Below are 15893 nucleotides of genomic sequence, written 5' to 3' on the forward strand. Positions count from 1 at the left end.
TGTAATTGACTGGTTCGGTGTCGGCCTCTCCCACTGTCAAGGTGACGCCAAAGCTGGGGCTTGCCTTTTTCAACACTGCATGTCCACTGCCTAACACAGAGTCTCACGAGTGGCAGATGCTGGATGTCAAGAGGTGGATGGATGGGTGGATGGACACATGTATGGACCAATAGAAGAACAGATGTGTGTGTATACGCTCTGCATGATCCCCAGGGGCAAGAGGGGAATGCATCGAGCACCACCCACTTTTGCTCTGTTTTGTTTTAGTAATTTTTACTGGAGTATAGTTGCTTTACAATGTTGTGTTAGTTTCTGCTGTACAGCAAAGTGAATCAGCTATACGTATACATATATCCCCTCTCTTTTGGATTTCCTTCCTGTTTAGGTCACCACAGAGCACTGAGTAGAGTTCCCTGTGCTATACAGTAGGTTCTCATTACTTATCTATTTTATACATAGTACTGTATATATGTCAATCCCAATTCCCCAGTTCATCCCACCCTCCCTTCCCCGCTTGGTAGCCATATGTTTCTTCTCTACATCCGTGTCTGTATTTCTGCTTTGCAAGTAAGTTCATCTGTACCATTTTTCTAGATTCCACATGTAAGCGGTATTATACGATATTTGTTTTTCTCTTTCTGACTTACTTCACTCTGTATGACAGTCTCTAGGTTTTGTTTTAATATCAACAGACCCTAATGCAGTAATGCTTCTTGATCTGGCAACAGAGGAAGGCAGAGTGCTACCTGAGAGGATTTTCTAGAAGCTGAAGCTGTCCCATATGCCATGACTGTTTCTTTCCAATATTGTTGGAGGGAGGGAAGGGCTGGCATATCACAGAAGTCAAGAGCTCAAGCCTCGTGGCCTGATTGGTGGAGTTCAGCACTCAGCTTTGCATTGTGCTGGCCCTGGGCCTGCCCTTCCCAATTTGTAACCTACCTCACAGGATGAAAGAAATCAATGCACGGGAATGTCCTTGGCACGATGTCTGGCACTTCCTAAGTGCTCAAACGTCAGCTCCTAATTGCTACTATCAGAGGCACTACATGCACCACTGCTGTCTTAAATGGAGGACACGCACATAGTCCCACCTACCCTGATTCACTGTCAGCCTGAGAGTCTGGACCAGTACACAGCAGGGTTGCAAGGCTGCTTTTCAGTGTTCCCTTTTCTCCCCTCAGGCTTGCTGTACCTGACAATACAAGGCTCCACCTCTAGCCCCCTTTCTGATTTGCCTTCTCTCATCTACTCTCTACTAGGTAACTAACTCACCTATCACATTCAAAATTGTATCTTAAATACAACTGAAGACTCTGAATGCATCTAGATTTAGTGCTAGGATTCTATTACAATCGGATCCAAGAACTCAGAGCCTTTATCTGATTTCTAGGTTTGAAAACCTGCACAGGAGGTTGCTACAAGTCTGACCAGCAAATAACCAAAGTGTGCTCAATCAGTGAATATTTTTCAACTAATTAGACTAGAATGTAGACTGTTGGAGCTTGAAGGGATGTTAACTCTTATGGAGTTCAAAGCACCAATTTACAGATGGGAAACTGAGGTGCAGGGAGAGCCTGGGATTGGCTCAAGGTCACATAATACTGTGCTGTGATAAAACCAAAAAGAGAATCCTCCAGGTCTTCTGGCATCTAATCTAGTACTTTTTCTACAAGATCGAGTTATCTTTTCTAATTGAATATTTACTGTGACAGATTTAAAGAAATGCACTACAACTAATTATATTTCTGAACGTGTAACCAATTATGCATTCTCCCACAGGCCTTGGGGCCTACAGACTCTTAGTCTCTCCCTCTCCCTCGCTGTTGCTGCTCAGGCTTAGCTGAAATGAGGAGCCAGACTGAAGGTCAAATGCTGAGCAACTCGGCGGACCAGGGTCCACTTGAGTAAATCCAGGCCAGGTTACCTCCAAGCCATGCTCTTTTAGGGAGCAGTGGTTAAACGTACCCTCTTAGCCTTAGAGGATAACACACTCAGTTTAAGCGAAAAGAGATTTGCAAAAGGGAAAAATAGGGAGATGATAATTCAAGGATGGGGGAAACATCCTGGCCTCCGTGTGTGTAAGGATTCGATCGTGCCTATCTGCGCCCATTTCTTCCACCCCATCTTACCCATTCCTCTTCTACTTCTAGAGTTCCAGCAAGAAACACTGGCCACGAGGGCCCCAGAGACCCAACTAAAGGTGTGAAACCAAGTAGATGTCGTCAGGGAATAGATCGGGAACATGAGATTTATATCCCACCAGATAAGATTTCATTGCAGCATGGAAAGTAAAGATCCTAAAAATACCGCAGAGAGCATATTATAATATGTTAACGGGGTTTCTGTGCTCCCCATACACACCTCACCCAGTAAGATGGATGGTGCTTTTTGACAAATCTACATCTGACACAGGGGGAATAATATACAGTGTATGCTTCCTGGTGGAGAAATCCGTATTTATGGAAATCTTGATTCTGGCAATTACAATAGACACTTAAAAGACAGTGCCTGTTGTCGGCTGCAAGTGGCTGGAGTGTCCTCGTTAGGGTGAAAGAGAAAAGAGTGTGAGTAGCAAAGGATAAATAGCTGCTTCAGGAGACGCCTACCCAGAACAGGGGAGGAAGAGGTCCAGGGTGACCCAACGGCTCCTCCTCATCCCCTAGTGCAGTGCTCTCATCAAGCACTCATCATTCATTCAGCAAACATTTACTAAGCACCTACCATGTCCCAGGCGTTATGCTGGCTTTGGGGCATAAATAAGACCCCTGTTTTTAGGGAGTTAACACTGACCGGAACAGTCACAGATACATAACATGTAAAAAAAAGAAAACACCTTCAAATAATAATAATTCAAGTATGAAAGATAAGACAGGGGGATGTGATGGAGACTTACAGAGGGTTGAGGGGAGGGTGGAATCACTATTTAGAGGAGGTGATGAAGGAAGTCCTGTTCAAGGAGGTGAGATTTGAGTTGAGATAAAATTGCTGAAAAGGAGTGAGCGTTGCAAAGAAGTAAGGGAAGAGCGCTGCAGGTGGAGGGCAGAGTCTCCAGGGCAGAACAAGTGTGGAGGCCGGAGGAACAGAACAAAGGCCAGGGCAGCTAGAGCAGGGAGCGAGGGCAGTGGTGTGAGGTAGGAGGGGGCAAAGGGACAGGTAACTCTGGCTCTGAGTCATGGTCAGATGTTTGGGGATTTTTTTCCTGTGTGCAGTGGGAAACCTGAAAATTTTTAAGAGGTTTTTGCTTGACAAGGAAGGGAAACAGTGTGTTTTCTTTGTTTTTTTTAATTAAAAGGATCCCTCTGGTTTCTAGGTGGAGGATGGACATCACTACTGAAAACCAAATGCCATAAAGCTGAAGTCCATGAGGGCCACCTTTGGATACCAGGAGGGCTGTGGAGTGGGTTAAGAGCAGGCATATGAGGTTCTGGTTTCAAAGAGTGGTCAGTCAACGGACTGGGCACCTTGAGAAGCAGTGCATGCCCAGCAATTCAGTATGCAAGCAGATGTTAGGGGTTTGGGATTAACATATACACACTACTATATATAAAATAGACAATTAACAAGGATCTACTTGTTCCCTAGAGCACAGGGAACTCTATATTCTGTAATAACCTACATGGGAAAAGAATCTGAAAAAGAATGGTTATATGTATTTGTATAACTGAATCACTTTGCTGTACACCTAAAACTAACACAACATCGTAAATCAACTATACTCCAATATAAAATAAAAATTAAATTTACACACACACACACACACACACACACACACACACACACAGTAAAGGGCACCTGCCAGGTTTCCTGTAGATGGTATGCTGGGTTACCCTGGAAGTTAGACAGATGACTTGTATGGTTCCATTACAGTCTTTAAGAGATTATCTTTCAGGGACATGAAGGGAGGGTCTAGGGACTGACTGAGAACTGAGACTCAGCAGGCAACTGGGTCCCAGTGGCTAACGGCATTCTTTAGTGCAGCGTGGCCCAGTGCATCAGCAACATGTTAAAAAGCATTCACCAACAAAGGGTCCTGGGGGCGTATGGATTTGACAAAATCTGGGTTAAAGTTGAACAGGATTCCTCTCAATCTTTTATGTAGCTGGTATGCAGTTTGAAACTCCAAGAGGAGGACAGAGTTTGCACCATTTCCCAAATTTCTCTGAGCAAAGAAGCCTTTTCTTTTTTAAGGAGCATCCTGTGGGGCTAATGTTCATGGAACACATTTGGGCAGTGTTCATGGAGCATAATTTGAGAGCCCATCTACAAAGGCAGTACGGGGTCATGGAAGCAGGTGATATGGTAAAGAGAGCAGAGGATCTAGGAATATCAGCATTATCATCTTAAAAGAAAACTGATAATACCAAAGTCACAGGGTTGTGATGAGAACAGCTTAACATATATGGCAAAGCACCCTAAAACACTGTTACTGTGATGAGGATGACTCGTCCTCCTCACCATCCGTATCAAGATGGTAATTTTCAGGCACTGGGGATGGCATTGGGGTTGATCACTTGACTGGGGCAAAGTCTATGAACGCTTATCCTGTATCACATATTATAATGAAGTTTAGTAGCTCAATTACCTGGACTTAGCCCCATAACCTTGGACTTTTTAGCATTATATTCTAACCAGCAGTGTAACCGAACACAAACCAGTACTGGTAACTGCACTGGGATCTTACAGAATAGCTCCTGTGGGGATGTTCACACAGCTAAGCTACTACTGTGTACACTGATAATAGATGGATGATGGGTTGGATGGATACACTGCGGGGCGGGGGGCTGAAAAATCAGCCAGGAGGATGTACAAACACAAGATGAACATCAGCAGAGAAGTGTACGCTGAAAACTAAGGGTTGGCTGGGAAAATCAACCCTTGTTTTCTTAAACGTGTTATCAGCAGCAAGCTGACAGACCTTCTTCCTAAGGCATCTTATTATGCTTTGCCTCGACGTGATGGGCAGTGTCATAGACAGATCACTGGACTGGGTTCGAGACACCTGCCTAACTCAGATATGGTCTAGCTGTGCTACCTTGGACATGTTCATTAACTTTCTGAGCCTTGGTTTTCCCCTTTAAAAAATGACCCAGCCATCCTTTTAATGACTTAATAAAGGCATTGTACAGATAAAGTGAAAGAGCATACAAAACAGCTTTGCATACACTTATAATTAATAACCATGACAACATTTGGTATGGAATTGGTACCTAATAAACATTGGATTCGACAGATGGATGGGTGGGTTGGACAGATGATTGGGTGAACGGATGCATGGATGGGTAAAATGGATGGACAGATGGATAGATTGGTGGGTTGAAAGAATGGAGTGATGGATTGGTTGGATGGGTGGATGGCTAGATAATAGATGGATGATGGGTTGGATGGATAGACTAGTGGATGAATTAGTTTTAGAGCCAACTGACAGCATGTTTGCAGTATCTTCTATCCATTAATTTTTCTCTTCTCCTCTTCCAGTCTGTTCCCAGTTCTCTAAAGGAGTCTATGCCATCTTTGGGTTTTATGAACGGAGGACTGTCAACATGCTGACCTCCTTCTGCGGGGCCCTCCATGTCTGCTTCATTACACCGAGCTTTCCTGTTGACACATCCAACCAGTTTGTCCTTCAGCTGCGTCCTGAGCTGCAGGATGCCCTCATCAGTATCATCGACCATTACAAGTGGCAAAAATTTGTCTACATTTATGATGCTGACCGGGGTAAGCCAGGGGTTAGGGGAGGGGGACTGTGGAGGGATGAAGAGAAAATTATCAGCAGGAAGAAGAATGGTGCCTCTCTGCCTTCTTGAAAGGCAGGGATCATGGAGGAATGATCCAGAAATGTTTTATGTCTGTGAACTGAATTTGTGGTAACTAATCTATAACTCACACGTGGAAACACGTCCTTTGAGAGAATAACCATCTTAACGCCCCATGTCACTCTACAGCTTACCAAGTTTCCATGGCTCTTGAGCCCAGACTCAAAGTCCAACGACCTCAGGTGAATGGCTCACGCCTCGTGGCTCATGGCATGGCTTTTAGGAGCATAGATTCTGGAGTCAGGCAGACCTGGATGTGAATGCTGTGTTCCCTCCTCTCCAGCTGTTTGACTTTGGGCAAGCTCTCTCTGCCTCAGTTCAACCACTTCTGTAATGGGGATAAAATTCTCTATTCCTTCGTTTTTTCATCTCTGTAATGAAGATAAAACCAGTCTCTACCTCATATAGCTGTGAGGACTGCATGAGACAATGACTAGAAAGGGTCCGTACAGTGCCTACAACATAATCAATGCGCAGGGTCTTCTATATATGTTAACCTCTGTCATCCTCGTCACCAGCATCAGTATCAACCTTCCCAGGCCTTTCTAATTCTGCCTCCACCTAAATTTTGAATTTTCCATTCCATTTTCTAAATGTTTCCAATACTTTTTTCTTCTCTGCTTCTTGACTCAGACAATTCCAGTTTCTGGGATGCACTTCCCTTCTCAAATCTACATATGCAAATTCTTCTTTTCTTTTGCAACCTACTGGAACACCACTTTCTCTACTTCCTGACCTTCTAAATGGAAACTCTCTTCTTTTTTCTAACTCCTGTGTTGCTTCTATTGTACTGTCCTACCTTCCCCTGGTATACTAAATAGTCCTATAAAAACTCAGTCATTATTGTTGTAAATAAATAAATGGCTCATACAAGGTCTGGAAAGTGAGGCACAGGAATTCTGCCCTGAGCAAAAAGGAGGTTTTATAGAAGTTTGCCTTTAGGGAAGCTTAGAAGACTTTTGAATAGGAGAGTGGTTTGTGAAATGGTTTTTCAGGAAGAGTTAGGCAGGCGTTATTCAATGAGAATTAGCTGGCAGGAGAGGCCAGAAGCACTCTATTTTCTTCGATTTTCCCTTCTCTCTATTTTAATGATTTCCCTTCTCAGACAAGCAGCCATTAGGAGGATGACCTGCAGAAGGACTATTTCAGGTCAGTTTTGTGGCATAATGAGGCTTGAGGTCTGGAAGTGGCAAAGGCAGAAAAATGTAACTTTCATTATAGAGGATCATCTCTGGGGTCAGTCAGCAAAAGCGCCCATACTCAAAGGGGCTCCGCCTACCTCACAACTCTGAACTCAGAGTTCTGCCATTTGCTAGCTGTGTGGCCTTGGGCCAATGACTAAATCTCTCTGAACCTCCATTTCCACATTTGTGAGACATGGATAATAACGGTACCTACCTCGGAGAATTAAGTGAATTGAAGACAGGAAAGCTAACAGAGCAATGCCAGACACATAGTAAACTTTCAGTAAACGTGAGACTTAAGCACACCAACCTTATACTTAAAAAAAAAAAAAAAAAAAAAAGGAAGAAACAACAGAATCAATCTACAGATGATTCTTTATGCCAGGCACACCATACTGGTCACTATGGGAGGGATTAGCAATGTTATAGGAAGACAGAAATGATATATGTGCAAAAGATTGATATGCAAGAGTGAAATATGAAATAACCATCTGTTGCAGGCAGAATAATGACCTTCCCCTCTCCGCCAAAGACATCTGTGTTCTAATTCCTGGAACCTGTGAATACGTTATGTTAAATGGCAAGAGGGATTAAGGTTACAGATGGAATTCACGTTGCTAATCGACTGACCTTAAAACAGAGAGATGGGCTTCTCTGGTGGCGCAGGGGTTAAGAATCCGCCTGCCGATGCAGGGGACGTGGGTTCGAGCCCTGGTCCGGGAAGATCCCACATGCCACAGAGCAACTAAGCCCGTGCGCCACAACTACTGAGCCTGCGCTCTAGAGCCCACGAGCCACAACTACTGAAGCCCACGCACCTAGAGCCTGTGCTCCGCAACAAGAGAAGCCACGACAATGAGAAGCCGGCACACCACAACGAAGAGTAGCCCCCGCTCACCGCAACTAGAGAAAGCCCGCGCACAGGGATGAAGACCCAACGCAGCCAAAAATAAAAACAAATAAATAAATTAATTTTTAAAAAAAAAAAACAGAGAGATTATCCTGGATTATTTGGGTGAGCTCAGTGTAATCACAAGGGTCCTTAAGTGTGCAAGTTGAAGGCAGAAGAGTCAGGGTCAGAGTATAATGTGAGAGACTCAACCAGTCACTGCTGGTTTTGAAGCTGGAAGGGGCTATATGCCAAGGAAAGCGGGCATCCTCCAGAATCAGAAAAGGCAAGAAAAATTTCTCCGCTAGAACCTCCAGAAAATAGCACAGCCCTGACAATAACTTGAATTTAGCTCAAGGAGACTCATTCCAAACATCTGACCTCTGGCAGTATAAGATGATAAATGTGTTGTTTGAAGCCACTGTGTTTACAGTAATTTGTTACAGCCGCAGTAGGAAACTAATACACCATCTATGTCCCAAAGATGAAACAAAGCAGTATTGAGTAATGGATTCCTCTATCATTTAGCTATAAATCAGAAAAGAGTAGCTTAATTCAGTACACATTGATTGAATACCTACTGTGTGAGAGGCAAAGCACTAGGTACTGAGATACATTGAACATTCGTAAACGTGGCTGACAATTATCAGGTGCTGTTTAGATACCAGATTAGCACATTTAATAAGCAGTTACTAAGTGCCTAATAGTAATCAATGTTTATAAAACCCTTGCCATGCTTGAGACATTCTCATTCAATCCTCACGATGACACTGCGAGGTGGACATTATTAACATCACCATCTTACCACTGAAGACCCTGAATTTTAGCCAGGTGAATTAGTCTGTACAAGATCATTTAACTAGTATACTGTAGCATCAGGATTTGAGCCTCAGATTCGATTTTTAATCACTAACTCTATTGCGTACTATGTTCTGCAAACGGAAACACAAAACAGACGCAGAACCTGACCTCGGTGAGCTCAGACTTGCAAAGCGCAAGCTGGAGCTGAGTTTAGAGGAGGAGCGGGGTTGGCGGAAGTGGGGTGATGCCTGTGGATCCTGACTGCCACCTCTCTGTCCTACTCACCCGACCTCCAGGTCTGTCCGTCCTGCAGAAAGTCCTAGACACAGCGGCCGAGAAGAACTGGCAGGTGACAGCCGTCAACATTTTGACAACCACAGAGGAGGGATACCGGATGCTCTTCCAGGACCTGGAGAAGAAAAAGGAGCGGCTGGTGGTGGTGGATTGTGAATCCGAGCGCCTCAGTGCTATCCTGGGCCAGGTAGTGAGTGCAGCAAAGCGCCCTCAGGGTGGGCCTGGGGGATGGCTCGTGAGCGAGCTGGGTGACCGTTTGCCTTTGGTGTTACAAAGAGAGTTCTTGCCTAGGTGAAACCAGAGGCCTGCCTTCTCACGTTCTGTAATTCATACAATTTAATTCTGGAATGTTACGAAATAGCGCAAACACTGGGAGCCTTCACGCAGGACTTCAAATGGTTCTCGGATCAGTTAACCAAAATCTTACCTCCAGTGCTTCCTTTTCTTGTTCAAAAGCAAAACACATTGCATGTTAGAGTTTGTGAAGTGCTATCACAACCTGCAGAGCCAGATTCCTGGGTTCAGCTCTGAGTTCTGTCACCCACTGGTCCAGCATTTGGTTTCTCATCCATTTGGCCCACTGACCAGTTTTGAGTCCAAGGAGGCACCAGGCACCTCCCTTTCCTGGAACACATCCATGTGTCTGCGCAATTAATTGATTGTCCATTCCAAGAAAGGGCACTGTAATCTCAGTAGTCTTTAGCCAGACATCTCTAAGCCACGGTTCCTCCAGTTCTCAGAAGTAAAGCATGTGTCATTGGATAGGTCACTTGTCTTTTTAAATTACATTTGTGTATTTAGATGAGCTAGCAAGTTAGTAGATTTTGCAATCGTTTTTGAACAGTGCTATACAATTAAAGATGGCAGTTTTAGGCACTTGACAACATGACAGAGCTTGTTAATGGCCCTCAAGACCCCCGGGGCTCCCACAGGGAATCTCAGCACCAGCTCAGCAATTGCTCAGGGGCCTCGGGAACTGAATAGGAGAGATTTTGAAAGTCAGGGGTTCTTTGAGGCGTTAACTCTGTGTTCTACTTTACAAAGTGTGGATCTGGCTTCCCTCTCAGAGAGAGAAACCAGCAAAAATTGTTTCCATTGAGATGGGCGTTTTTTGAGCTGGAGTCATGCGACTGGAATTCTAGTTAAGTAAAGCAGAATAGAGTACTGGTTAAAAGTAGGGACCCTGGAGCCAGACTGCCTGGGATTCACATCCCCAGCTCTAATATTTACTAGCTCTGTGACCTTGGGCCAGGTTTTTCATTTCTACATCTCAGGTTCCTGATCCGTAAAATGGGCATAATAATAATAAAATAATGATAATAACTACCTTTAGAGAGCTCTTGTGAGGGTTAGAAGAATCTATGTATACATGTAAAGCACTTAGAATAGAGCCTGCCCCACAGGAAGTGATATATGTAAGGATTTACCTATTTTAGCTATTCATAGTGCCAACTGGTACTGGTTTTCTTTTGTTTTGCTTTGTTTTCTTAGTTAAACTTTTAATTTTGAGATACAAATTCATATGCGTGTATAAGAAATAATACAGAGAGATCCCATGTACCACATATCCAGTTATCCCAATAGTAACATCTTACAAAACTATAGCAACTATAGTGAAATATCACAACCAGGAAATTGACATTGACATTGATACATTCGAGGTACAGAACACTTCCATCACCATAAAGATCATCTGTGTTGCCCTTTTGTCCTCATCTGGCTTCCCTCTCTCCCTCTCTTTTTCCCTTTCCTCAGGCACTCTCTAACCTGTTCTCCATTTTCGTAATTTTCTTATTTTAAGAGTGTGATATGAATGGAATGACATAGTATGTAATGTTTGGGGTATGGCTTTTTTCATTTGGCATAATTCCCCAGAGATTCATTCAAGTTGTTGTGGGTATGATACTGCTTTCTTGAGTCACTCCCTCTTTGGCATAAGCGTACTCATCTGTAAAATAGGAATGAAGGCCCCTGTTCTACAAAGCTGATAAAAAGATTAGATGAGATAGGAGGTAGAGAAAGTGTTGAATGATAAGTTGGTATTCTCAAAGACTGATGACTCCTGCTGTATTATTCCACAGTAAAGATAAAGCTGTTGGTACTATTTTCTGAGTGCTTACCATATACCAGACACTATGCCAAGCTCTCTCCATGTATAATTCCACTTAATCCTCACATCATCTCTATAAAAACAGCTTCTATTAGATCCCCTATTCTATAAATGAAGAAACAAGAGATTACACTTGCCTGGGATTTCACATAGAAGGAAAGCAGGAAGTCAAATCTATCGTGGTCGGGCTACAAGGCCCAACCTTTTAAAAATGCAACTTTCAGCACATGTGCTGTCTATAGCTACCCCCACTGTCAAAGGACAAACTTGTGTTTGGGAAGGAAGGAACTTGTTTGCATGAATATTTTGGATTGCAGTGTATTAACTTTTTTAATCGTTGGATTCTTCTATTCTGAAAAGTAAGACCAAATGCTGAAAGGATCTTACAAATCACCTGATCTACCATTTGCATTCATACTTTACAGATGGGATGACTGATGGTCATATTGGTTAAACGATTTGTCTTGAGTTCAGACAACTAGTTAGTGACAATGACCATGAGTCTAAAAGTTACACCTTCTGATTTGCAGTCTGACATCTTAGCATCATCCTAGACTATCTCACACTCAGGAATTGGGATCTTTTCAGTCTAACACAAATGTTCTGCCTAACCTAAGGAGGAAGACAATGATTCCAAATTCCAAATAGGGCATTAACTGCCTGTCTCAGTCTCTAGTGCCCCGACTGGAATATAAGCTCTATTAAGCTTTTTGTTTTGTTTTCTTCCCTGCTGCATCCACAGTGCCTTGAACGGTGCTTGGCACCTAGTAGGTATTCAGTAAATATTTTTTGAATGAATGTGAAGAATAGGGAATCAATGAATGCTCTAAGATCCCAAATGTGAGATGGGTCTAGATATCTACAGGTAGCCTTTGACTGGAAAAGAGCCTTTAAGCTGGAGGTAAGAGCATGTAGGGAGGCCCAGAGGGCATGTGGGGGCCAAGGCTCACAGAGGGGCTTAAGAGGCCAAGTGGAGGATGTCAATTGTTTACTGGAAGACAATGAAAAGGAGATGAACCCATGATTGTGACCATCTTTGGAAACCATCCCAAAGAGTCTGGGGTTTATTCTGTAAACAGTGGAGAGCCAGTGAAGGTTTGTGAGCAGGGAACAGGGTTATTAGAATATAATGCTTTATCAATATTTAAGACACTTAATTATGTAATACAGTCATTAAGTTCAGAATGAGTTAGAGATGGATGAGGGACACCAGGACCAGGCCATCCATCACCTTACCCTGTTGTATTGTCTTCAAAGTGCTTTTCACCTGCTGAAATCTTGTCCATTTATCTGTTTATATATTTACCATCTGGCTCCCTGCTAACGTGTCAACTCAGCTCAATGAGGGCCTGGGGATCTTGCCTCATTTGTTCATAGCTTGTCCCTAGCACATAGCGTAGAGCTTGGCATGTGGCCCATGTTCAATAAATATTTGTTGAGTGAATTAGTTAATCAGAGAAGGCTTTACAGAGTAGTTGGGATTAGAGCTCAGCCACAAAGGTTATGAATAATCAGAGAGAATGGGAAAGGGCATTCCAGACACAAAGACTGTGAATTAAGGCAATCTAGCGGAAATGAGCTTTGAAGAGATGGGCTCAGAGAGGCAGTGGACTCCAAGTGTACATTACCTTTATAACAACTTTCTCAGTTTGTAACCCTGTGTACCTGTATCTCTTCATCTGTTTAAGTATGGGTCTCCTCCCAGTAAACTGTGACCTCCAGGACAGCATGCACCATGCTTGTTTCACTTTCCACTATATCTCCAGCACAGTGCTTGATAGATAGTAAGCACTTAATAAATGTTTGTGAAAGGGAAGCTAGGCCATCAGGTAGGTAGGTGAGTAGATGGGCTGGACAGTTTGTGTTAGGTCAAACCATATGAAATTACTGATTTTTATTGGTCAAAAGTCATTAATTATCGGCTGTTTCCTATGTTTCAACCTGTAATTTCATCCTGCAGGGACTATTCTTAGCCATTGCCTGGATGCACTGGGTTTCAAACTATCTTTTATTTGCTATTTTGTGCTTATTAGAAGCTGAATAGGTTTCTGATAAAGGTATCTCATTGTTGAAAGAGCAAAAAACCATTTGACAAGAAAATGAAAAAGTAAAGAAGAATTATTAATAAAACTATCATCCCAAAAGTCTTGGCGCTCCATAGTCTGGAATTTCACAGGCTAACCACTGTTTCAGAGCATTCATTGTGTGTGCTTGCATTTAATTGTTCCCTACATAAAAAAATATGTGAGCCGCTATGCACATACACCCAATTAAGTAGATGTCTGAATGTGGGTGTTAATAACCTTGAAATTTTATTCAGTTAGAGAAGAAGCCCAAGGGCTTCTCATGTGTTTTATGCGTCCTTGCAACAGTGCGGGGAGAGAGGCACTGAGCAGGGTGTACTAACCTCAATTTGATGATTAAAAAATAATAATAATAAAGAAATAGATCAAGTTAACTTGCAGGCTGAGCTAAGACTAAACTAAGGACTGCGGTCTTAGCTGTTCCTTGCTGGGTGGTACGTCTGGGTGCCCAAGCAAACCGCTGGGTAGTTCTTTCTACAAATATTTTCTTGCCTGCAATGATTAGGGATGGTCTGCACATTGAAGATGGACGGGTGTTTGGGGACCCTGGCTCTGAATCAGGCATCATATGGAAAGGCTCACAATAGCCAGGTCCCTGTCCTGACACTGCCACCATACTGCTGTGGGATCTGGCACATCACTTCGTCTCTCTGGGCCTGGACTTCCCATCTGTACAGTGAGGGGCCGGACCAGATGATCCTGACATTCTCTTCCAGCTTCCGGGCTGAGTGGCTCATTGATGTCTGAGTATCCAACAGGTTTAGGGAAGAAGGCGCAAAATTCAGGGAAACAAGGAACTGTATCTGAATATGGTCCATTCAAGGATTTGAAGTTCAAGAACTGGGGTGGAATCATCCACCTACCCATTTGACTATCCTTCCACCCATCCACCCACCTGTCCACCCAAGCAGCAGATATTGTTATAACATCACAAGGAATTCAATACAACATAAGATTCCCACTATGTACGGGAAGGCTTTATGGAAGAAGGAAAGAAGTGAGCATTTTAGCCCGGACCTTGGGGTTATGATAACACTACTCTACCCCGGAATCAGGCAAAACTGATGTCAGATCTTACATCTGCACTTAATAGCTGGGTAACTTCAGGGAGTGTATTTGACTTCTCTAAGTCTCAATTCCTCATCTGTAAAACAAGGGCATCAGCAATGCCACCACCACTGGATGGTTGTGATATTGTAGTTTGGGTACTTAGGATAGGACAGGGCACATTTCCAGTACTCAGTGTTAATTGCTGGTTATTGTTGGTGTAGCTTTAATTGTCAGTACGATTAATGCATCCCCTCTCGTTGTGTTTTGTAGATTGTAAAGCTGGAGAAGAACGGCATTGGCTACCACTATATCCTTGCAAATCTGGTGAGTAGAGGACACTGCAGGCTCTCAAATGGTGGGTCTTTCTGTGTTTGGGGCCCGGCTTGTTTCTGTGGTACCTGGCTGGAGGGAACGGTGTGGGTGGGAGGGGCACTTCCAAGCTTTGCCTTTTCCCCTTCACATCCCTGCTTATCAAACCACAGCACACTCAAGGTGAACCTCTAAGCTTCCTTGGAAGAGATCGTGCTGGTGGGCAGGCCTTCCTCAGTCATAAGAATTCCAGCTTTAATCGGCTCTGCCACTTGGCGATAAGAACAAAATCACCACATCTTTGAATGTATAAAAAATGTTTCGACCCCACTGGTTTTGACCCTCTATTTTGACACCAATGGTAGTTTTACTGTTTATAAATATAAATGTTTAAATCATAATGATACTAGCGCTGACAGATCTTTAACCAGAAACAGTTTTACAGCATAAACAATATTATGCCAATTTAGTTTTTATTCCCTTTTTTATGTGGCACAGACAAGCTGTCTTTTAAAGAAAATTTTTATTTTCATTTTTATGTGCCGCAGTTATTTTAATTGGGTGCAATTATTTTCCATGGTATGAAGGCTTGACTCATAATTTTTTGTACATGTTAAATTTTACCTAGCAACATGCACAATTATGAGTTTTCTTTTGTGACCATCGTTTTTGACAAGTCTGTTTTTCCTGGGTCATCTTTTGCTCCTCTTACTTTTTTAATCATGAAGTTTGATATTTCCAGTAGTTTTTTCCCAAAGCCAAATGTAATTTTGTTTTGCCTGCCTTATTTTCTAAAGAGCTAATTACATGCCATCCAGCTCATCCATTTAAAGTATACAGTTCAATGGTTTTATATATATTCACAGAATTGTGAAGCCATCACCACAGTCTCATTTTTAAACTTTTTCATCACTCCCCCAAAAGAAACCCATACCCATTAGCAGTGATTCCCCATCACCCCACAAATTCCTCCAGCCTTAGGCAACCAGCAATCTACTTTATATCCTTATGGATTTGCCTATTCTGGATGTTGCACGTAAGTGGAATCAAGAATATGTGGCCCTTTGTGACTGGCTTCTTTCATTTAGCATAATGTTTTCAAGGTTCACCCATGTTGTAGCACGAATCAGTACTTCATTCCTTTTTATTGCCAAATAACATTCCATTATATGGATGTATCCCATTTTGTTTATCCATTCATCAGTTGATGGACACTTGGGTTGTTCTCACTTTTGGACTATTACGAATAATGCTACTACGAACATTTGTTACAAGTTTTTCTCTTGAGCATAAACCTAGGAGTGAAATCACTAGGATACATGGTAACTCTATGTTTAATATTTTGAGAAACTCCAAAAC

At 42.8% G+C, this 15893-nt stretch overlaps 1 protein-coding gene across 4 annotated transcripts in view; it reads left to right on the forward strand.

Moving 5' to 3' along the window:
- GRIA1 (glutamate ionotropic receptor AMPA type subunit 1) overlaps window positions 1-15893 on the forward strand; it is a 300571-nt gene that overhangs the window by 154484 nt on the left and 130194 nt on the right. For 3 of the 4 annotated variants that reach the window (XM_068534558.1, XM_068534557.1, XM_068534559.1), the window contains exons 3-5: window positions 5476-5715; window positions 8984-9168; window positions 14496-14549. In XM_068534558.1, coding sequence (XP_068390659.1) covers window positions 5476-5715; window positions 8984-9168; window positions 14496-14549 — 479 coding nt within the window. The remainder of the gene's footprint in view (window positions 1-5475; window positions 5716-8983; window positions 9169-14495; window positions 14550-15893) is intronic. The other variant, XM_068534560.1, reaches the window with a different exon arrangement.

Source organism: Eschrichtius robustus, chromosome 2, assembly GCF_028021215.1.
Source record: "Eschrichtius robustus isolate mEscRob2 chromosome 2, mEscRob2.pri, whole genome shotgun sequence".
Lineage (NCBI taxonomy): Eukaryota > Metazoa > Chordata > Mammalia > Artiodactyla > Eschrichtiidae > Eschrichtius > Eschrichtius robustus.